This window comes from Aphanomyces astaci (genome assembly GCF_000520075.1).
Source record: "Aphanomyces astaci strain APO3 unplaced genomic scaffold supercont1.2, whole genome shotgun sequence".
NCBI lineage: Eukaryota > Oomycota > Saprolegniomycetes > Saprolegniales > Verrucalvaceae > Aphanomyces > Aphanomyces astaci.
Window position 1 is genome coordinate 1,830,859 of NW_009798265.1, and position 20,650 is coordinate 1,851,508.

General features: G+C 54.9%; 9 protein-coding genes across 17 annotated transcripts; 6 read left to right on the plus strand and 3 right to left on the minus strand.

Moving 5' to 3' along the window:
• Positions 1-1,997: 1,997 nt before the first annotated feature.
• Positions 1,998-4,121, plus strand: H257_01539 (hypothetical protein). The gene is made up of 3 exons (XM_009824795.1): positions 1,998-3,192; positions 3,242-3,447; positions 3,504-4,121. Exons 1-3 carry the CDS (start codon positions 2,020-2,022, stop codon positions 4,108-4,110), a joined length of 1,986 nt encoding a protein of 661 aa, XP_009823097.1. The 5' UTR covers positions 1,998-2,019; the 3' UTR covers positions 4,111-4,121.
• A 1,259-nt stretch (positions 4,122-5,380) lies between these two features.
• H257_01540 (hypothetical protein) lies at positions 5,381-6,642 on the plus strand (the record flags this gene model as incomplete). The annotated part of the gene is made up of 9 exons (XM_009824796.1): positions 5,381-5,528; positions 5,599-5,729; positions 5,775-5,966; positions 6,022-6,094; positions 6,148-6,176; positions 6,230-6,346; positions 6,403-6,465; positions 6,519-6,574; positions 6,618-6,642. 9 exons carry the CDS (start codon positions 5,381-5,383, stop codon positions 6,640-6,642), a joined length of 834 nt encoding a protein of 277 aa, XP_009823098.1.
• A 34-nt stretch (positions 6,643-6,676) lies between these two features.
• On the minus strand, positions 6,677-8,514 carry H257_01541 (hypothetical protein; the record flags this gene model as incomplete). Its single annotated transcript, XM_009824797.1, has 7 exons — positions 6,677-6,932; positions 7,003-7,460; positions 7,516-7,903; positions 7,945-8,196; positions 8,247-8,281; positions 8,332-8,385; positions 8,440-8,514. 7 exons carry the CDS (start codon positions 8,512-8,514, stop codon positions 6,677-6,679), a joined length of 1,518 nt encoding a protein of 505 aa, XP_009823099.1.
• A 109-nt stretch (positions 8,515-8,623) lies between these two features.
• On the plus strand, positions 8,624-8,849 carry H257_01542 (hypothetical protein; the record flags this gene model as incomplete). The annotated part of the gene is made up of 2 exons (XM_009824798.1): positions 8,624-8,725; positions 8,775-8,849. 2 exons carry the CDS (start codon positions 8,624-8,626, stop codon positions 8,847-8,849), a joined length of 177 nt encoding a protein of 58 aa, XP_009823100.1.
• On the minus strand, positions 8,626-11,051 carry H257_01543 (hypothetical protein). The gene is made up of 3 exons (XM_009824799.1): positions 9,946-11,051; positions 9,784-9,897; positions 8,626-9,736 (listed from the first exon to the last, which is right to left on the minus strand). The coding sequence occupies exons 1-3, from the start codon at positions 11,041-11,043 to the stop codon at positions 8,906-8,908; spliced, it is 2,043 nt and encodes a 680-aa protein (XP_009823101.1). The 5' UTR covers positions 11,044-11,051; the 3' UTR covers positions 8,626-8,905.
• Positions 11,052-11,239: 188 nt separating this feature from the next.
• Positions 11,240-12,304, plus strand: H257_01544 (hypothetical protein; the record flags this gene model as incomplete). Its single annotated transcript, XM_009824800.1, has 5 exons — positions 11,240-11,465; positions 11,524-11,627; positions 11,685-11,847; positions 11,903-12,002; positions 12,046-12,304. The coding sequence occupies 5 exons, from the start codon at positions 11,240-11,242 to the stop codon at positions 12,302-12,304; spliced, it is 852 nt and encodes a 283-aa protein (XP_009823102.1).
• A 499-nt stretch (positions 12,305-12,803) lies between these two features.
• Positions 12,804-13,772, plus strand: H257_01545 (hypothetical protein; the record flags this gene model as incomplete). Its single annotated transcript, XM_009824801.1, has 1 exon — positions 12,804-13,772. The coding sequence occupies one exon, from the start codon at positions 12,804-12,806 to the stop codon at positions 13,770-13,772; it is 969 nt and encodes a 322-aa protein (XP_009823103.1).
• Positions 13,773-14,759: 987 nt separating this feature from the next.
• H257_01546 (hypothetical protein) lies at positions 14,760-18,266 on the plus strand. The gene is made up of 4 exons (XM_009824802.1): positions 14,760-16,216; positions 16,282-16,420; positions 16,480-17,116; positions 17,163-18,266. The coding sequence occupies exons 1-4, from the start codon at positions 14,799-14,801 to the stop codon at positions 18,164-18,166; spliced, it is 3,198 nt and encodes a 1,065-aa protein (XP_009823104.1). The 5' UTR covers positions 14,760-14,798; the 3' UTR covers positions 18,167-18,266.
• Positions 16,455-20,569, minus strand: H257_01547 (hypothetical protein). 9 transcript variants are annotated; one of them, XM_009824808.1, is made up of 13 exons: positions 20,365-20,569; positions 20,189-20,316; positions 19,938-20,138; positions 19,714-19,887; positions 19,558-19,667; positions 19,419-19,515; positions 19,168-19,368; positions 19,000-19,107; positions 18,880-18,932; positions 18,695-18,830; positions 18,576-18,641; positions 18,457-18,513; positions 16,455-18,383 (listed from the first exon to the last, which is right to left on the minus strand). In XM_009824808.1, the coding sequence occupies exons 1-13, from the start codon at positions 20,531-20,533 to the stop codon at positions 18,180-18,182; spliced, it is 1,704 nt and encodes a 567-aa protein (XP_009823110.1). In that variant the 5' UTR covers positions 20,534-20,569; the 3' UTR covers positions 16,455-18,179. The 9 variants fall into 9 exon arrangements, with proteins under 9 accessions (XP_009823110.1, XP_009823108.1, XP_009823113.1 ...); XM_009824806.1 differs by having other exon boundaries at positions 16,455-18,513; XM_009824811.1 differs by having other exon boundaries at positions 18,576-18,830.
• Between the last annotated feature and the right edge of the window lie 81 nt (positions 20,570-20,650).

The following is a 20,650-nucleotide window of genomic DNA, read 5'->3' on the forward strand; positions in this document are numbered from 1 at the left end:
AAATACGAGCGTAAAGAACAGAACCCAGCGGTCACAGTCCACTAATTTGTTTGCCAATCAGAGGCCTAGAAGTTTACCATCTGACCCCGCTTGCAATAGTTACATAACAGAGGTAGTATATTTCAATGACGATTTTTGAGGTAATTTCAACTCGAATTACATCGTATTGTGAGGGATATGTCGTTCCGGAGTGTAAACGTCGCTGTCTGTTAAAATGCAAGCTAAGACTCATCGGAGACTTCAAAAATCGAGGAAATTGACCCAGCCAATCGCAAGATACGAGTAGAAGTTCCATCGATGCCCTCAGGGACTTTTAATCCGCAACCTATCCTCTCAAATTCGATAGAACTGAACCTGTTATAAATCATTTAAGCCGCTGTAAAATTTGCCAATTTTTGCAGCGGATTCTATATTACAGGATAGCGTGGACGAAACAAGGTAAATACTTGCACATGTCCCATAGATTCCCCATTTGCTGTAACCGCATAAATGGTGGGTTTTTCTAGTGTAACCGGATGCGCTTGTGTTTTGTTTGATCATAAGTTACCATGGCCCTAGGGGGGCGAACATAAGTTACCATGGCGCTAGGGGTGGCGAGGTGAATCGCATTAGAGTCTCATGAGTATGTCATTTGTGGTAGAAGGACGTCGCTCTGAACACGATGTCCTCACATACTCTCGAAGGACCTCACTACTTTGTCCCGGCACGAGAATGACGTGAAGTCTTTCGTCGACCTCGCGGGCGAAACCCCGAAACCAGATTATATGTACAATGATGCTGCAAGTGGGTAGGATGGTAACGCTTCATTGGTGCTGGGCGAGAATCCAACTAACGTTAGTAACTCCAATCGGACTGTAGGCGTACAATTCTCGCCTTTGTATAACCTGGAAGTGTCATTTACCGAGGGACTCCAGCCAGCATCATTATTGGGTGATGATGGCGAAGAATAATAACCACGTTTGATTGGGTAACGTTTTCTGGATAAAACCAATTTGAAGCGGACGATTTGCGAAATTCGCACTGCACAAGGTTGCAACCTATCTGGGTTCTAAATTTTAGGTTGCGGATAGAATAGAACTGGCGTTTGCGAAACCTGTATATTGTACAAGTGGGTTATACCTACAAATCACACGCAAAACACACATCGTTCATTGTGTAAAGGGACCAAATTTAGAGGTGCGGTGGAGATACTCTTAAGTTGTTTGTGAGGTGATTTGTCGCGTGATTTCCAACCAGACTCTGACAGTGAATAAATATTGGGCTTTGCAGGAAGATCGATATGCGGCGCGGTTTGTCCAGATCGATTCAACGAACCGAACTTACAATACAAAGAATCAATTGATTGATTTAGCACAAAAGTCCAGTTTTTGGGCAAAAGGACAATACTGTAGCCAATCAGCGACAAGTAATAATTTCGGATTGACCAATGGGAGCGATGGTTGGGTCCAGTTTGGCGTCGATATGTGAAAGGGGTCTCAAATTCATCCCAATAATTGGTTTTGATTTCCACGTAGGTTTCACGAAAACGCTTACGAGCACCAATCTCTCCCATTGGTCAATCTGAAATTACTTGTCGCTGATTGGCTACAATCCATTTTCGAGTTTCTACTGGAAAGGGCGAAGTGGATAATGGCCAATCAGATATCTCGGCTCTATTTGTGCTCGATTGCACGAACAATGCAAAATTGGGAAATTTGAAGAAAATCGGCAATACTGTTAATAGTTCACTTTAAATGACGAAATCATCTTGCCTGGGACATTCTCGCTCCTTCTTCCGATCGTTGTGGGTTGCTACCTGAACCAACACTACAACTGCGTCAGGTCACGTCTGCATGCCGAATGGATTCATGCACCCGTCATGTATGTAGTAAGTAGTGCATGCCAGGACAGCTGATCTCATCGCACTGAGTTTCCTCCGACGCTCCTTTGATAAAACATTACCATCCTGCAATATGATTGGCTAAAAGTGGAGACCAGATGGGCATAACACAATTAATCTCCTTCCTTCATCTGTCCAACATGGCATCGCTGCGCATCCGCCGCCTCGATGCAGACACCAATACGACCTTCTTCTATGTGTCCATCACGATCATGTTCGTGTCATGCGGACTGTACAACTTCTGCTTCAAGCGGAGGATGCAGGCCCAATTGCTCGCGCAACAGCAAGCAGGTCTGGAACAGGTGTACCGACAGGACGTGATTGCAAGCGACCAAGGCATGGAGAATCTCTGGGCGTGCGACGTGTGCGACTTTAAGAACTACGACGGACACAAGACGTGTATCCTCTGCGGTACGGAGCGCGACTTCACGTTGTACGGGAAGGCGTCGTCCAAACGAAGTTCTGGGAACGACGACGGCGCCAAGACGGTTATGCCGCCGTCGCTGTCCCCGACCAACTTTGTGCTCATGAACGACTCGACGCCCCGCACGATCAAGAAGAATCGCAACTTTGCAAAACTCCGTCTGAACAACTTGAACATTCGACAGAAAGGCGCGCGGCGGCGCCACGACTGGGTACGCAACGTGGACGAGGCGAGCGGGGACATTGTGTGGGGTCGGAACCGCGACGTGTTGGACCACAAGGTTCTGAAGCGCATCGTGGCCAAGGACACGCGAGGGCATCCCCATCTTCCGAACGACGACGGGGACTTTGACCTGCCCATGCTGCGGGACTCGGTGTCGAGCGTGAGTTCCGCGGGCAGCGTCGCGAGTGTGGGGTACGTGAGCAAGTTGGTGCTGACCCCCAAGCACCCCGAAGGGCGCATGTCGTTCGAGACGGCGGAGGGGCAGACGGCGTTCCAGACGGTGAACCCGACGGTGTTTTCGTCGGCGGACCTCAAGGACGTGTCCCAGCTCACGTTCCAGCAAAAGCACGCGTGGTTCGTCCAGTACACGTCGACGATGGAGGTGCCGTGGGAGTACGGCCACATGCTGCTCGAGATCGACCGCAGCAACTTGCTGCACAACTCGTGCGAGCAGCTGCTGTGGGCGTCGCACGACCAGCTGCACCAGTCTTTGCGCATCAAGTTTCTCAACGAGCCAGGCGTCGACGCCGGCGGGCTCGAGCGCGAATGGTTCACGCTCATGACGGAGGAGATCTTTGACGAGCGCACGGGGCTCTTCCACGCGGGCATGGACAACGCGTATATGATTCGCCCCACGTCCAGCGACGCGTCGGAGGACCACCTCATGGTATGCTCCATGTATGTATGATATAAAGTAATCGGAAACAACTTGGCAGTACTTTCAAGCGATCGGGCGGTTTGTGGGCCGGGGGCTGTTTGAAGGGATGCTGCTGGACGCGCACCTGGCGCTGCCTCTGTACAAGCACATCTTGGGGACGCCCATCACGTTCTCCGACTTGGAGTTTGTCGACGTGGAGCTGTACAACAACCTGCGGTGGCTCAAGCAAAACAAGGGCGTCGAGTCACTCTGCCTGGACTTTAGGTTCGAATCTATACACTGATAGATGGGATTGCTTTGACGATGTCATTGGGGTCTAGTGTGAACGTGGCGCAGGTGGACAAGGAGCCGCTCACGATCGACCTGTGCCCGAACGGCCGACACATTGCCGTCACGGACGACAACAAGGACGAGTACGTGTACCTGCGCTTCAAGTGGATCATGCTCACGAGCATCTCGCCGCAACTGGCGTCGCTGATCAAGGGCATCTACAGCGTCATTCCCCTCGAGATGCTGTCTGTGTTTGACCACCAAGAGCTGGAGCTGCTCATGTGCGGCATCCCTGACGTGAACGTGGACGACTGGAAGGCGCACACGACGTACATTGGCAACGACTGCGACCCCCAAGTGATCGAGTGGTTCTGGGACGTTGTCACAGACTTTACCACCGAGCAGCGCGCGCGGCTGCTGCAGTTCACGACCGGGTCGGCCCGAGTGCCGGTGCAGGGCTTCAAGACGCTCACCATGAACGACGGCCGCATCTGCCTCTTTGCGATCCAGGGCATCCGCAAGGAAGAGTGCTTGTACCCGCGGGCCCACACGTGCTTTAACCGCCTCGACCTGCCCATGTACTCGTCGAAAAAGGACCTGGAAACGGCGCTCACGATGGTCATCAAAATGGAAGTCACGGGGTTCACAATCGAGTAAAAACAACTAGTGTACTAGTACATAACGACTTTTCTGCGAGGACCAAGCACTTGGACGTTGAAATTTGACGGATACCCAGTTCTGTGTGACCACATTGACATGGGCTTACTGGCGTCTCTTTCATGAACATGATGCTCATGAGGATGGATGAGGACTGGTACCGCGAATGCCGAGGCACTTGCACGTTTCGTACACACGACCAATTGAGCGAAGCGTGAACTTCATGTGCAGAAACTTGAATGCGCACAGACGCGGCGCTTGGAGAGCTGCGACAGGAGGTTGTCCAAGTACGAACACAAGTTAGTCTGGAACGTCCAGGCTTCGACGAACAGCGCCATGTACAGCGCAACAAGCATGGTAGAAGCATGGACCCGTAGAATTTGTTGGGGTGCACGGGAACGACCCTAGGTACATGGTAGCGGAAGTCGTTCATGCACAGCCCTCCCATCACCACTCGCGCGATGATACAGCTTGGCGTCCCGGACACCACGGAAGTGTTAAAATAGTGGCCGTACCGGTCACGTCCTTGGTTGAAAATCACTTTCCCATGGCATCATGCTAGAGTAAGTCCCGCCCAAGGGATGGATGGTGAATGGAGGACGTCAAGCTAGCCACGGATTCCTGACCGCAAACCTTGGTGACTATGGCCATACTAAACTTACATGGCGGCACATTCCACATTGAAGCGATTCGATTGTAGCTGAGGGGAAGTTAGAGGATCACACGTTGCTGCGAGGGGCTTTGGGGGGGGTTGGAGGACATTTTGTGCCGCTGGGCAGCTCAATGCATTCCGATGCATTGAGGCTCAAACAGAGCTCGTTTTTGTGATCACCTTCTCGTGCACCGGTCTAGGCCAGATGCAAAGTTGCCGTGGACGTGATCATTACCACGAAAGCGCCTTTTTGAAGTTCTCTAAGTTAACAACAGCGTACTACCACACGTCATGCTCACAACGAAAACCCTTCCGTCGAATGCACACACGCTCATCTGTGTTCACCAAGCTGCATTACGAGGGGATAACGGGCCGAGGACGTGGAATATCCAGGGGGTGTCAGGGGAGCTACTGTAACTGTACGCCTCGAGGATACAGTACACTCGTGCACCTTCCTTGGCGGACCGCATGCTTGTATAGTACTTCGAAGTAAGTAACTTACTACGGTAGTATTCGGGATTCGGGGAAACCCCGAAAGTTACCGAATGTGACAGGCACCGGATATCCGGATAATACGTTCGTTGGGCAGTTTGGGCAGTATCCGGATAATAAGCAAGAATGGCGAGCGCCATCGCCAGTGCCGCGAGCGAGATGGATGGCCACGACAAGGAAACGGAGTACGAAGCAAAGATGGTGAAGAAGACCGTTCTGGCACGCGAACGACGAAAGATGCGAAGGAAGGAACTACTGGGCTCCATGACGGCAGGTACACAGCACGATCGTCGACGTGGCACCAGATTTCACCAACGTTAACGCCTGTGTGCGTATGTATGTAGACGAGCGCAAGGCCTTCGTGAAAAATGAGGCGCGGACTGAGCAAGAGCGTGCGCAACGTTTGGCCGTGGCGTCTGAAACTGGCCAGCGTGTCGCGATCGACTGTGGATACGACGGCATCATGAGCGACAAGGTTCGTCGACATCTGTGGCACCATCCAACCCGACGAGTTTTGTAGGAAGTGAGCAGTTTGTCCAAACAGATCAAGTTTTGCTACGGCACGATCCGGCGCATGGACGATCCATTCGCCCTGACCGTGACCGATTGCACAGACGGGTCGCGCATTGCGTCGGCGTTGCAGCGCTTCAGTGCCGACAAGTGGAGCATCCAGTTGCAACCTGCGAGTGTGTCCAGTCTATTTCCTGCGACCGTATGGCCGACCTCCACACGAATAGAACGTCCATGCTGACCTTTGTTTCCTGTAGGATCTGGTGTTCCTCACGCCAGACTCGCCGAATCTCTTGTCCACGCTAGATCGGTCCAAAGTCTATGTGATTGGTAGCAGCGCCATCCCACCAGTGTTGTCTATGTGTGATGTTCCATTACGTTAGGTGGCATTGTCGATAGAAGTCGCGTCAAAGTAAGCTGAACCATGCACTTGCGTCGTGTGCCAACCAATATGGGGATATGTAGGGGCGCTCCCTACAAGCCGCCACGGCGCTAGGCGTCGAAACGGCGCGCCTTCCGATCCAGGAATTCGTCCCCGATCGCCACACAGATCACATTTTGAACGTCAACACCGTCGTGGAAGTACGATTGAGAACCACAACAACCAGATTGCCGTCCTTGGTTCAAATGATATGTAGATTTTGGCGTCGATTCAAGCTGGCAACGACTGGCCCACGACCCTCGCCGAGTGTCTGCCCAAGGTACTGAAAAACTATCCAACCAAAGGGGGGCTCGGATGGAAATGTGTTTGTAGCGAAAACAAGCCAGTGTGAGCCGTCGGGTGCTGAAACGACAAGCGAAAGAGATTGCGTCCGAAGCACCGAACGACGGAGGACAAGCCGACGAGAATGAGATCAACTCGAGTCGTCTTCCATTAGACTCGGCCAAGGATATGCATAATACAGGGGTGTGTTAAGGCCCCCAGAATGCCAGGACTTGGTCGACTGTTTCTTGTTCTTTGAATGGCGTGAGGCCGAGTTGGTCGTCGTAGCCGTAGATGGCCGTGGAAGGGCGACTGTTGTACTTGGAGTACATGGACACTGTGTACCCGCCCGTGTCGTGGATGACAATGTAGTCGCCGGCGTGGATTTGAGGCAGGAGCACTTGCTTGGCCAAGAAGTCCCCTGAAAAGCACAGCGGCCCCGCAATGTCTTGGCGGACGAGCGGTCTACATCACATGGTTGTGTTGTCACCCCCAATCATCATCCTGCTATATATAGTCACTCGTTCTAAAGTACCCCGATTTCAACGCCCCCGTCGCGTCAAACACGGAAAACACATGGGGCCACTGGTGCGGCAGGTAGGCCGTGCGCAGGAACTGGTTGGCGCCCACATGCACCACGGCGATGTTCTGGCCGTCCCATCGCTTGACGCTTTCGACCTTGGTGAGCGTGATCCCTGCCTTGACAAACACAGACCGCCCAAACTCGGTCACGACGGACAGCGCCGACGAAAACACGGCGGGCACGTGGGCGCGCAGTTGGACGGCATATGCTTCGTACGTTAGGTCGGACACGCCGTCGTACACGGTTGGCAGGCCGCCCCCGATGTCCACCACGCGGACCTGGTCACGGCCGACATGGGTATTGACCAACGCGGCAAACTCCACGGCCCGCTTGGCGCCGGCCACGAGGAGGTCCAACGCACACCCTTGGGACCCGACGTGGACGTGCACGCCTTGGAGCCACGGATGCGCCTACTCCTCATCATACTCGTGACGACGAGAAGGACGAGGAGGATGTGTTTGTTACGTGGAAAAGGGCGACGAGGGTGGCTTGCGTGTCGGGGGTCCACGGCAGGCCAAACTTGCTGGAGCTTGTGGCCGTGCTTGTGGACGCGATGGAACCGCCGCCCACGACGGGGTTGATGCGAAGGCCGATTTGGCGGTCGTGGAGGAGCCTGTCGGCCGGAACGCCCGACGGTCCGTACAAGTCGATGAAAACGCGCGCCACTTTGTCGATTTCGTCCTCGTTGTCGAGGTTGATGTAGCAGCCCAGCTGCAGTGCAGTTTTGAGCTCGTCGTACGTTTTGCAGGGCGAGTCATAGACCACCGACCGAGGGGCAAAGTTGAGGCTCAGTGCGTGGTGAACCTCGGCGAACGAGGCGCACTCGGCCCCAAAGCCCATCTCTTGCACGATTCTAAGGAGGAATGAGAATTACAACGAGATGAAGGAGGAAACCTCAGCACGCTGCGGATGGGATTGGCCTTGACCGCAATCGCGTGGTTGAAGTGGGCGCCGGGGAAGGCGGCATGGAGCGACTCCAAGCGCGCTTTGAGTTTAGACGTGGAGATGAGATCCACTGCGTTGATATCACCCAGCGACGAAATAGTATGTTTGACGATGTCCTGGACACTAGAGCCTCGCACGTAATGCTGGGTTTCGACTACATGCAGGGATTTGCTGTCCTCGCGTAGCGATTCAATCTCAGTCCTAGCCAAGTCGTCGTAGTTCAGCGCACAAAGATGATAGATGTTCCGTACGATGGGTGATTTGACAGACGCATGACAAGGAGGTCCTACGCATATGGTGTGAAGGGACACTCATTTCTCATTGCACTTCACTTACGAGAAGCGACGCTTGAACGACTTCGGTTGGATCCCACGCCAATTCCTGGCATATCTAGAGAGAATATGCTAAACATGGCGGAAGACTAGCATGCTATTGAGTGCCTACGTCTAAAGCGGCCTCCACCGCGGACTTGGAGGTGGTCTTGTACTGCGTGACATCGAGCGCTTGGACTTTCTCCATGAGGTCCACCCGGAAAATGCAAGATTGCGCACTGATGTGGCTCGTGTTTGAACCCATCCTATCTGATTGGCCGAGGTTGTCCAATCACAATCATTTCCAATTTCACATCATGCGAAGGCCTTCAGGCGCTGCGGCCTTCTTCGGAACGATCGTGGTCGGTGCTGCTGGCGTGATCTATTATGTCCATGACTTGCAAAAGCGCGAGAAGAAGGTAGGCATTCGTCGCCCCTCATGCCGTTATGCTGATCTGCTTGGCTTAGGAAATGCGAGCAGGTGTCATCCGAGATATCAAGCGAGACCGGCTGCGTCAACAAGAGCATAACAAAGCGGCTTAACCCAATACTACTTGAATCAAACTAGTCGTCCTCTTCATAACTTAAGCGCCCTGTTCTTATACGAACGTCGTCCTTTCCACATACCTCCCCGTCATGACGAGATCCAGCAACCACACTTGACACCTGCTCGAAACGTCCGCGTCGTCAGCCCCAGACAGCTTGAGTTGGCTTGCTTTTGCGTGAACCAGTATCTTCTTGACGTCTGCGACCATGGACACGGACCCAGACACAAAGACAGAGCCTTGGTGGTCATCCAGGTCGGTCAATATGGCACTGGCCTCGGCTTCCACCGCATCCTGTATGTAGCGATGGGGGGCGTCGGCGTCTGGCACGACTTTGTCCGACGAACACGCCAGCACAACCCGCAGGTCAAACGAGGCCTGCCAAAACTTGACTTCGTTCTGGTACGGCACACACGTCTTGGTGAGGCATCCGTACAACAGCACATGCTTCGACCGAACTTTAGTGTCAACGGGGGTCGCACATCGGTCTTCCATGAGCGCTCGAACCAGCGCGAAGCCGGCGCCCGTGGCGATGAATGTGACGGGAGAGGGACCTAGCGTTCGCCACGGGATGTCGGCTGGCGGCACGAGCTCACTCCGCACCCTTGGAACGTGGATCGGATCCAGCACGGACGACGGTTTCTTGCGGCGCATGACGTCCAGTTCCATGAAGCAAGCGCCTAACATGCCGTCCGACCGCTGGGGGTTCTGGAAGGACGTGGTCGCAGGGGGTACATCCAGACAAATATGAATGTTGGTCGGGTTGACCAAGTTGGACGACGCGATCGTAAACTCCCTCGGCTGCATGCGCGGAGCTGTATGCAGAAACGCATCCAAGGACATTCGCACCGATGGGAACTGCCGCAACACGCCAGCCAACGTCAACTACAGGGCTAGGTCAGGAGAAGCTCTGGAGGTGACGACGAACGTACCCCCGAGAGAGACGCGTGGAAGGCGGCGGGGTCTGCGGCGAGGCTTTCGAGTGTGGCGGCTTCGTTGGCATCGGTGGCGTAACAGGCCAACGTTTTCACAAACGCTGGCGGTACCTAGTGTGATTCACCCGTCAGTCAAATAATCATCATGTTGTACTGTACGGAAATGAGTTCGTAGTATTGTCGTAAGACCGTGACAAGGCGCGTGGGGGAGGGAAACGGGTCTTGGAAGTACTCGCACGGAGGAGTCAAAGGAATGGGCTGGATCCAGCGATCTTCCGTCTGTCCAAGCGAAAACCCAAGGCGTGTGGCCACGGCCGTTACCAACACAGCAGGGTTCAATGGATAGATGCGAATGCGGTCGCCCGTGGTGTAGATGAACGGGGGGACGAACATGGCTAGATCCACGTGGAGCATCGCGGGCTTGGGTTCAGACACAACATAGACCACGTCGTTCAGAACCAAGTTGGGCTGGATGAAGAACTTGGTCGCGTCCGGCATGGGGACAAACGTGTCGAGGTGCCGGTTTCGCCGGTCGGGGGCGCGGGGTTCTACCACGTCGATGATAACGAAGCGATGGGGGACGCTGGGCGGGAGGATCACCGAGTTGGTGTGCTTGGCCGAAGCAGCCGAGTGGGTGGCGGAGAGGCCGATGGCTTGGAAGATATCTGCTTCCCAAGACGTGAAGACTTGTTCTAGACCGGCATGACAGTCGCCGAGGCAACATGGCATGAGCCTCGTGCCTCCAAACTCTTCGAGTTTCGAATCGACAAACGTGCCAAATTCGTTGAAGTTGATGCCGTACTTCGTGTCGCCGGATGCAAACACCGCGTACCGAAGACTCCGAAGCCGTCGACCCTTCTTGAACGACCGGGTGTCCTTTTGGTTCTGGAGCCAAAAGTAGAAATGGGCGGCGTTGTCGGTGGCGCCACCGCCAGAATACGTGGCCACGATGAAAATTGCCAGTGATTCGTTGTTCAACTCGTCAGGGTCGAAGTGGTACAGATCCTTGACCTTGGAACGCATGCCGCAACGGATGGCGGCGTGCTGAAGTCTGTTGGCAAGCGCTTCTGTACGACCTGTTTGAGATCCAAAGTAGATTGTCATGGGAAGGAGGAACGCTGGGTCTTCCTTGAAGCTTCGCGAGGAAATCATGCTTTGAGGTCCCGACAGCACATGCGTCCATGTTCGCTTCTCCGATTGTGACATCGAGGTTGGCCTTACTGTCGCCGACGACTTGCCTCGCAGCAGGTTGAGCATGGTGTTTCTTGTCTGCTTGCTAAAAATATCAACCTCGCAACACACAGTTACAAAACCGTTACGTCTGCTGGAATTAAATTAATGTTAAAATTTAGCTCCAATGGACTACTGTATGTATTGTCGATAAATTATTATAAATACGACTGTTTTTTTATCCAACTTTACAAGTCGTCATCGACTGTCAAGGCAAGTCACGATGGGTGGAGTCGCAGGATCCTTGTTCATGCTGTGGGTGCGCAGTGGCTTCTCGTCTGCTACGGTCGCATCAGCCCTGACTTTCTTCCCACCATCACCGACGTACAGTCTCGTGAAGAATGCCGACGGAACCACCTCTGCCGTTCATATCATTGACGCAAATATTCCATTTGCATCCGCGATGACCGTGGCGGTCGTTCGAACAAAGCTTGGCCAGGACATTCCTTGTACGTTCCCATTCTCCGTTCCTTCCTTGTCGTTGTGCTTAGCCTCTCGTGTATCCAGGCTTTGTCTGTCGACACCCCGACGCCAAATTCACGATCATCTACAGCCATGGCAACGCAACAGACTGTGGGGCCATGTACCTACGATACATCTCGCTTTCTCGAGTAACCACACGATTCAAATGTCCATGCGAATGATCCATACATTGACGTACCACGAAGGAGTTAAAGGTGAACGTGGTTGGTTACGACTACTCTGGCTATGGCGGCGCAACTGGCACCCCGTCCGAAGCCAACACGTACGCCGACATTATCGCCGTCTACGACCACGTCTTGGCTCACGTCTGCCCTTCGCCTCAACAAGTCATATTGTACGGCCAAAGCGGTAGGGCAGAACCACGTAATAACGTCATGGGGCTTACGACATGTCTACTCTGTAGTTGGCAGTGGCCCCAGCATCTACTTGGCAGCAGAGCGTCCCGTTCGAGGGTTGATTGTGCATAGCGGGCTTCTCAGTGGCATGCGCGTGCTCACTCCCAAGTATTCCCCGTTCTACTGATTCCAAGAATCACCTTGTTTGTAGCCGATGCTTGGCATGCCTGGACGTGTACCCGAACGTCGATCGCATTCAACACGTGCGTTGCCGTACTCTCATCATCCACGGCGTCGAGGATATGGAGATCCCCATCTCCCACGGCCACGGCCTGCTTCAGGCGCTGCCTGTGGAGTGTCAAGCGGTGCCGTACTGGGTCCCCGACAGAGGCCACAACGACATTGGCGAGACCGCCGCCTGCCGCCCCGCGTACGTCGAGCACGTAGCCGCGTACCTCGAGACTCTTTAATACCTAACAAACGACGTCACACACACAAACGACGTCACACGCCGCTCTTTTTAAGTTATTAACATCGCTCCGAATCGGACGAGAACCGTTCCGTGAACGGATTCGCAAACTCCACGCTGCATGTCGACTCGAAGCTGTGGCGGTCCACTCTTGTGCTTTCGTCACCGGCCCCCGAATCGTCGTCACCTTTTTCGTCGTCACCAAACTCGTCACCGAGCGCGCGGTGACGAACCAGCAACTCGAGCTCGGCCAGCCGCGTCATCGTCTGCGTGAGCAGCAGCATGGCTTGGTTGTGCTGTCGTTCTTGCTCCAACACGCGAGATTCGAGCACGCCATTCCGCGACTCCAACCCCTTGACCAGTTGCAAGAGGTGCCGGTCGTCCACGTCGGCGCTGCAGATGCTCGTGTCCGAGCTCGACATGGTCGGCCGTTCACCAGACGACCGCGGGCTCGACGGACCTGGCGCCTGGGGCACCTGCGACGCAAACCCGCAAACCACATGCTCGTCCTGATTGTCGGCGCATTTAGGGTGTATATCGTGCGACAGCTTGGCCGACCGCGATGCTGGCGCTGTCGGCGGTGGCGGCGGCACCTGTTTAAGCGACGAACTCTTGGCCGCGAGACGGGAATGGATCAGACACTCAGCACAGACGCGTTGCTTGCGGTCTCCGTGGGGAGTCAGCGTGCGCCCGGCGACGTGCGCTTTGCACAGAGGAAGGCGGCACATGCCGCACATGTAGCGTTTGCGGAACATGGAGAACGACTTCTCGCACACCCCGCAGGAGTCGCCCGTGGACGCGTGGCGATAAGATGCCGTCGCGCTGTCGTCGTCGTCGTCGTCACACTCTTGGATAATCGTCGACGGGTCGTCTTCGTTGGCACCGCCGGGGACGAGGGGAGTGTCGTCGCCAAAGGACGGCTCGAAGCGCGTCGAGAAGAGCATGCTGTCGCGCAGACTCTCGCGCATGACCTGGGACTGCCGATACAAGTCGCGCATCGTGGCTTCGTACGCGGGGTCGTTCCGGGCATCGGCGTCGTCTTTGTCCCCCGCATCGGGGTGCGCGAACCGGTACTTCTCCTCCGCTTTCTGAAGCACGCGGATGGAATCATGGTCAAGTCCGCTCATGGTCGCCATCGCCAACGCGCGCAGGCCGTCCGGCATCTTGACCCAAATGCTGTCTGGGCACATGGAGCACAACATGCTCAGCACGTCCGCACGGGCATTCGCGCGGATAGCAACGTGCAGAGGCAAGAGTTGGGAATTGTTGCGCGTCATGCCACCCTCGGGAAACGCGCCAAGCAGGGCCCGGATCGCGTCCAGCGAGATGTCGTGTTCAGTGCACGCCCAGTGAAGTGGAAGCATGCCATAAGGGTCCTGTTGCTCTGCAAGGGCCGGAGACTTGGGGAGACGCTTGACGAGTTCGATCCATTGACCTTCTTCCGCCATGCGGATGCCTTCCTTCGCTGACCTCGTTGCCCGCATCGCAAGTCCAAGATGATGGCAGAAGTGGCACCCAGCGAGCGCCGACTACGATTGCGGTGATTGCAGACACATGGCTCAGCTGTCCAGCCAATCACGAAGCCCCACTGACCAGTATTGTGACTTCCAACACGATCCATACTGTAATCAAGTGTAATCTGTCACGCTCGAGAGCCAGCTACAATACACTTGATTGGCTGATATCAACAAATATAGAGACGGGCAAGGGATTATAGCCAATCAATAATGTTCGCTCCCAGCACATGGAATACCATGCATAACGAAACACAGTCGTCAGAGTCTTGAAGAAACACCATCGTCATACAACGCAATACAGTACGAGGTGCAATTAACGTTATGTACAGGTACTGTACTATGCCCACAGTAGCGCATTTCCAAAGATCAAAACGAGGATATGATTGGCGAAGAGTGTACCTTCGTACTAGTAGTATTCGATACTACTCTGTGCTTTACTCCAGAGTATTATATGTAGTAGTGACTACTAGTACGTGTACTTCGTACATTTGAGGAAATTTGGCTCCTCCTGTTATTTTAATAAAGCGATTCGATCATACTACGTCCACTAAAATAGAAATAGTCACACCCACCTTGATCTGATCAGCAGATTTTTTCCGCCAATTAAATGGATGCAGTGTGTCGTGTACAGCTTTTAATTAGTAGATATCCACCAATTATATCGATGCATTTCGACGAAACACCTGGTTTGGCTTTGATTGGCTAAATATATTAGTTTCGTGACTCTCATTGGTCAAACCAAATGTACATTAATTATACTCGAGTATTAACTGTAAAACACTGCCAATCTGAGACAAATGTACATGTATATTAAAGGACAGAGTAGTATCTTGAAATATATGATAAATGAGAGTAAGAGTGAGTTTGAATCATCAAAATAAGAATTGTGAGAGCGTGGTGAGAGTGAACAAGTTCCCAGTTGGTGCGATCAAGCCACCAAATTCTAATCAGGCCACAGCACAACCGCCTGCCAACACGATGATGGGTCGTGAGGATGCTAGCAGTTGCGATCGCCAGCACACCATTCCCGTCGGTCATGGAGCTATGCGCACCCCCAAAGCACCGTTTGCACTCCAACCCAAGCCGTTTGGTTACTCGATCGGTCAAACGTTACCACCAACGTACCGCAACGCAACACACGGCTTCCTGCGGAACTCGTTCTTCATCAAGCGGTTATTGTACACGACAGTCGTCTTGGGTATCATTGATGGATGCGGTATTACCTACATGATGTACATGCAATTCGTCGTCGACAAGCGGTCCGCGATGTTTCGAGCCATGAACGTGGACGAGATGGAGAAGCACGACCCAACCTGCTTGAAGTGGACGTGGTTTTCTCGAACCATGTACTTTTCATTTCCAATGGTGATTTTCCTGGGTCTAGCCGCGAGCGGCTGCCGCGTCTTCGATCTGTTCAAGCGCTCGACCGGCCCCAGCAACAACAACGACGACGACGACGACGACGGCATGCCGCCGACCCGAGGCACCCTGGCACACCAGCAGCAGCGCATCACGACCAAAGTCCAGCGCACGTGGTACTTGCAAGTGTGCGAAATAGTGTGCGTGTGTCTCATCCTGTTCTACGTGGGCGCGTTCGCGTTTGTCTTGATCACGTTCGTCCAGTCCAACTTTACGCTGCAACTGTGCCACGAACGCGTGCCTTTCATCAACTCGTTCGTGTCCATCTTGTCCTGGGTGGGCATCGGGTTCCAGTTCACGTACTTTGCGCGGCTTCGCGACCACTTGAAGATGCAGCTGGGGGCGTTCAAGGAAGGCGAGCTCACGGGCGGCGGTCGAAAGCCGCCGGTCGTCGGGACGCCCTCCAAGGTTGACATCCAAAAGCGCATATTCACCGCCGCCGAGTTGAGCGACGTCGACGGCCTCCGGCACGCGCTTGGGCTCGCACGAACGTACTTGGGCAAGGAGTTTGCCAAGGAACTGTATGGGTCGGCCTCGCTTGGCTGGGTGCTGAACTTTTCCAAGAAGAATCCCGTGCACGCCGCCGCGGCCCACGGCAACCTCACCATGCTGCAGCTGCTCTTGGACGCGGGGTTCTCGATGAACTCGCTGGACAAGATCAACCGCGTCCGAGTCAGCACCGGCGACCTCTTCTGGTACTTGAGCCAGATGCTCGTGCGCCGCGCGGTCGTGTCGGCGGACGAGTCCGCCAAGCACCTCTTTAAGACCACGCTCGTGTCCCCGCTGCACTGCGCGGTGGCGGCGTCCCGCGTCGAAGCGGTCCGGTGGCTGCTGGACCATGGCGCGCTGGTCAACCAGACGGCGCGGTCGTCCAACAGGGAAGAACGTCTGCCACCCATCTTCCTCTGCGAACACCCATCCATCATGGAGATGCTTCTCGCGGCCAACGCAGATCACTTGTGTGTGCCCAATGCCGGGTATATATATATATATATCCTTTCTCTGTCGCATTCCGTTGATGGGAATGTTATGGGGGGAGTAGGGGCTCGCATACGCTAACCGTGTTGGAACTGTCGTACCTCCGCGGCAATTATGCGGTCGGCGTGGTGCTCGAAGACTGGGGCGGCGACGTTGCGCTCACGCCCCTGCACTTGGCTGCTGCCTCGAACGACGTGGTCAAGGTGTCGCCCATCATCTTGATTGGTTGGTTGGGGGTTTTCACTGTGTACGTTGTATATAGGTGCATAAAATGCTTAGCTACTGCGACCCCAACTGCTTGGGGGAATACGGGTACGCTGGCTTCAACCGGCGCACGCCGCTGCACTGGGCCGCCATCGCCGGCAGTGTCGACGTGCTGGCGCCGCTGCTCAACAAGGGCGCGGACCCCCACGCGCAGGACGCGGGTGGCCGCACGCCGCTGCACTGGGCGGCTCGAGCCAACCGCGTCGAGTGCGTGACCATCCTGCTCGAGCACCGGGCCAACGTCCACGCCCGAGATGTGGACGGGATGACGCCAGTGTTGTGCGCGGCGTTGGCGCCGGACCTGCGTCCGGAACTGCTGCAGGCGCTGGTCCTCCACGGCGCCAACATCAACGCGACGGTGGCGACGGGCGACACGGCGCTGCACGTGGCCATGAAGCAGGGGAACCGAGCCGCCGCGCTGGCGCTTCTCGGCGTCGGCGCCGACATCAACGCGGTCAACGGCGACGGCAGCCGCGCGATCGACTGCACCACGTCCACGGAGCTCCAGTTTGCCGTCAAGCGCGCCGCCGGAAGCCGCGACGTCATGATCAGCTACACGCACTCGCACTCGGAGTTCGCGAAAAAGTTGCGCGCGAGTCTAGAGCAGCAGCACATCACCACATGGCTCGATCTGAGTACCGTCAAGACCATTTTTCCCCGTTTAAACGTATGGTTTTGTAGTGGATCCGAGCGGCATTGGCGGCGGGGCTGTGTGGCGCGAAGAGATTGCCCGCGGGATTCTCAATGCTAGCTGTGTCGTGTGCGTTCTCACCGAAGACTACCCTCGGTCTGAGTGGTGCCTCAAGGAGCTAGCGTACGCCAAGCAGGTGGGCACGCCCGTGCTCGCCATCTCCACCGAGCACGTGACTATCACAGAGGAGCTCCAAGTGTACTTGTACACTCGTCAGATTGTACCGTTTGAGTCAGCGATCTCCGCTGTCGACGCGGCCAACCCACGGAACATCACGTACGAGTACAACCAAGACCAGTACCTGACGCAGTTTCGGTCACTGCTGGACGGCGTGCGCGACGAGATTGAAAAGAAGCGGTGCGTGGCCAGACCTACCCTCGACATGCCGACGACAGCGATGGCGACGTGGGGTCCGACGCTGCTGCAGCACAACTACCCCCCCGACCACAACGACGAGTACTGGAAGCAGCCGTTCGTGGTGCTCGCGTCCGGCGACTGCCACCAAGGGTTTGTGCGACAGGTGCACCAGGAACTGTCGGCGGCGTCCTGTCGGGTGTACCTCGACCATCCGCACGGAGCCGACACGCAGAGCCGCATCTCAGCGGCCAAGGAAGCGATCATCCACTGCGCCGTATTTGTGGTCGTGCTGTCTGACAAGAACCAGAACGAACTGCTGCTGGACCAAATCGCGTTCGCAGAGGACAAGGGCAAACCCATCTTGCCGCTGCTGCTGTCCAACCCCCGCGAGTACTTGGGGTTGGGGCTGCAGTACACTCTGTCCCGCATCGACGTGTTTCACTTTGCCCAGAACGTCGGGTTTGCATCGTCCATGATGCATTTGCTCCAGGGACTCGACAAGCACATGCATGTCCCGACGACGCGCCGCGGGTACCTCAGCTCCACGATGGCGCGGATGACCGTTCCAGAGGACGGAGATCGATGGAGCTATGCGAGCGACGAGGCCGGGTCGTCGGGACGGATTCACCGATTGTGATATTGTAAGTTTGTTATTTTATTGATTTGTGTGGTGTCGACTGCTTGGCGTCTTTTAAAAACTGCTGCAATGCATTCAGGCGGTTGTCAATGTCGACAAACGACGGCATCATCCGGCGACGGTCGCTGTCGTCGTCGCTGTCGTCCAGATTCGGCACCGCGACCTTGGACGACATCTTTGGTCGGCCTTGTCGGGGCGACGACGTGCGCCTTGTGTCCTAGTCACACATGTTATAATCATCGTCAGTCGCTACTACAGTATGCTGGGGTTTGGGTAATAATAATACCTACCGCCGCAGTTGTCTTGGTGGTGGTGGCTCGGCGCGGGGATCGGGTGGCTGCTACTACCTAGCATGAAAAGCCACAAGAAAGTCAAGGGGATACTAACAACCCCATATTCGACACGTTACCGCGGGGGGGCGATCCCTTTGTTTTGACACCGAGGTGGACTGCCGAGGGGAACTCAACCGGGCATCCTACTCACAGGTTAGCCGTGAGGACATGAATATGGTACAAGGTGGACTAGGACCGTTTCCCGTTGACTTGAAAATGTGCGGGGGGGCCTCGACCTCCGGGTAGTTGAAGTCGACGCCCCCGAGTGGTACCCGGCGGACGAGTCGGACGAGTACCCGCCGCTGGATCGCGGCGGCGGTTTCCTCGTCGGTCTAACACGGCCCTTCCGTCAACATGGGACTCAATTTGGACGTGGCTTACGTGGGTGGTTTGGGGGACTGCGACCGCGCTCGGAGTTTCTGCTGCCGTTCGTGCTGTGTAGTCGTGTTGAGTATATGGACAGAAAGAAGTATAGATATGATGGTAATTATATGCGGGTACATGGTACGCCGTGGGATCAAATCGCTTGAAATTCAATGTCGAAGATGGCTTTTTGTCAAAGTTGCCTTCGCTGTCGCTGGATGCAGCCGAGCCAGGTCGGCGGGGTTTCTATGGATCACATTACTTCATATACGTTCGTTGCTGAGCTAGTTGGTCGGGTTGTCCTACCTTTGTGTACTTTGACGAGGGACTAGCCACGTCCTTCGGCCGATCTATGGGTACTTTTGACTTGGGTTGAGGATTCGATTTGGTCCTTTGGATGGCCAGCTGACGAAGCAGTTCGCGATTTTTCAGCTGCAATTCCTGCACAGTCGTCGAGGTCGCGTTCAATTCGCGGGTCGCGTCGGTCACTTGCTGCTTCAAGTCGCTCTAGACGTCCCAACTCTAGTCACCAAATCCAAATATAACCATAGCATTACCGTCAGACGGGCTTGTTCGTCGGCGGCGCGGTCGAGGTCCCGTTCAAGCTGTCGAATCCGCTGAATGTACTGGGAGTCGTCTGGGGCGTCTTGCGACCTAAGCAGAGTCAGCTACTCGACTGTCGTTACAACGTCATACCGTCGGGTGTGGTCCTCCAGTTGGTCGCGCAAAGCTTGGATTTCCTTGGCGGATTCTTTTCGCAATTGCTGGTACAGCGTGGACAGCTCCTTGTGTTCCGTCGTGGCCGCCTGGTGACACTTTGTGGGTTTCGATAGAGGGGGCCCTTGGATGCACCTGCAGTTGGCGCTTGAGATGCACCACGGATGAAGACAAGTCGTCTTGGTTGTCTTCGCGGGTGTCTTGAAGTTGCTGGATGCGGAGTCGCAACGAAGCATTCTCGGCCTGCATGCTCGCCAGCGTCTTGTTGGCTGGATCGTCGATGGACGACGTGCGGGTCTCGAGCAGCGTCTGTTACTTGCACGATGTCCATGAGATAGTGATATCGTGGTCATATCAACCTGTTTGAGACGGCGAATGGTTCGTTGAAGCATGGCAGGGGACGGAGTTTCCACAAAGTTTAACGGGAGCGGGTAGTGGACGCGGTCGAACTCGACGGCATAGGTCAAGATCAAGTACCGCTTGTTGTTGAGTGCTGCGACGGGATCGGGAAGTTTGGTCGAAGGGGCAGACTTGCCCAGCTTACGCTTTCGATACAGTTCCTACAACGTAATAAGGGTGATGCATCGTGAATGGTGCAGTCGAGGCCAACCAGGTCGGAATACGTGAGCAGGTCGATGAACACAGATTCGCTCTTGTGCTGCAACGCCGACATGAGCATGTTCACGAACGTGTAAAAACGCTTAAAGTTTCCAGTCTTCTTGGTCAGTTCTTCGATGTCTATGTCATCCATTGTCAGCATGTAATCGGCGGTGAATCGACGTGTACACAAGGACGGGAAGTGCGCTCCCCATCGATCGCTATCGGCACCGCCTTTGACACTCTGTTCCTCCACTTGCACATGGAGCTCATCAGATTCGACCCACACATGTACGTAGTACTCCACTCCATGGAAGCACATCGATCCGGACGCTTCCAAGCCGCGCTCAGAGTCCATCGCCGCCGCTGTTGTTCGTCAATGCTGGGATCTCAATTCAAAAATCACAGTCTGAACCGGTTCAGAGATCGGTTCAAACCGCAATGTTGATTCAAAACCATCGAACAACACGTGTGC

Excerpts from the sequence above, each read along its gene's own strand:
- H257_01539 (XM_009824795.1), top strand. The coding sequence starts at position 2,020 with ATGGCATCGCTGCGCATCCGCCGCCTCGATGCAGACACCAATACGACC. Across the intron at positions 3,193-3,241 it reads CGTCGGAGGACCACCTCATG|TACTTTCAAGCGATCGGGCG; the intron begins GTATGCTCCATG and ends ACAACTTGGCAG. Across the intron at positions 3,448-3,503 it reads TCACTCTGCCTGGACTTTAG|TGTGAACGTGGCGCAGGTGG; the intron begins GTTCGAATCTAT and ends ATTGGGGTCTAG.
- H257_01543 (XM_009824799.1), bottom strand. The coding sequence starts at position 11,043 with ATGCTCAACCTGCTGCGAGGCAAGTCGTCGGCGACAGTAAGGCCAACC. Across the intron at positions 9,898-9,945 it reads AATACTACGAACTCATTTCC|GTACCGCCAGCGTTTGTGAA; the intron begins GTACAGTACAAC and ends GAATCACACTAG. Across the intron at positions 9,737-9,783 it reads TCCACGCGTCTCTCTCGGGG|TTGACGTTGGCTGGCGTGTT; the intron begins GTACGTTCGTCG and ends CTAGCCCTGTAG.
- H257_01546 (XM_009824802.1), top strand. The coding sequence starts at position 14,799 with ATGATGGGTCGTGAGGATGCTAGCAGTTGCGATCGCCAGCACACCATT. Across the intron at positions 16,421-16,479 it reads CCTCGAACGACGTGGTCAAG|GTGCATAAAATGCTTAGCTA; the intron begins GTGTCGCCCATC and ends CGTTGTATATAG. Across the intron at positions 17,117-17,162 it reads CACCACATGGCTCGATCTGA|TGGATCCGAGCGGCATTGGC; the intron begins GTACCGTCAAGA and ends ATGGTTTTGTAG.
- H257_01547 (XM_009824803.1), bottom strand. The coding sequence starts at position 20,533 with ATGGACTCTGAGCGCGGCTTGGAAGCGTCCGGATCGATGTGCTTCCAT. Across the intron at positions 20,139-20,188 it reads TGCTCACGTATTCCGACCTG|GAACTGTATCGAAAGCGTAA; the intron begins GTTGGCCTCGAC and ends ATTACGTTGTAG. Across the intron at positions 19,369-19,418 it reads ACGAACAAGCCCGTCTGACG|AGCGACTTGAAGCAGCAAGT; the intron begins GTAATGCTATGG and ends TGGGACGTCTAG.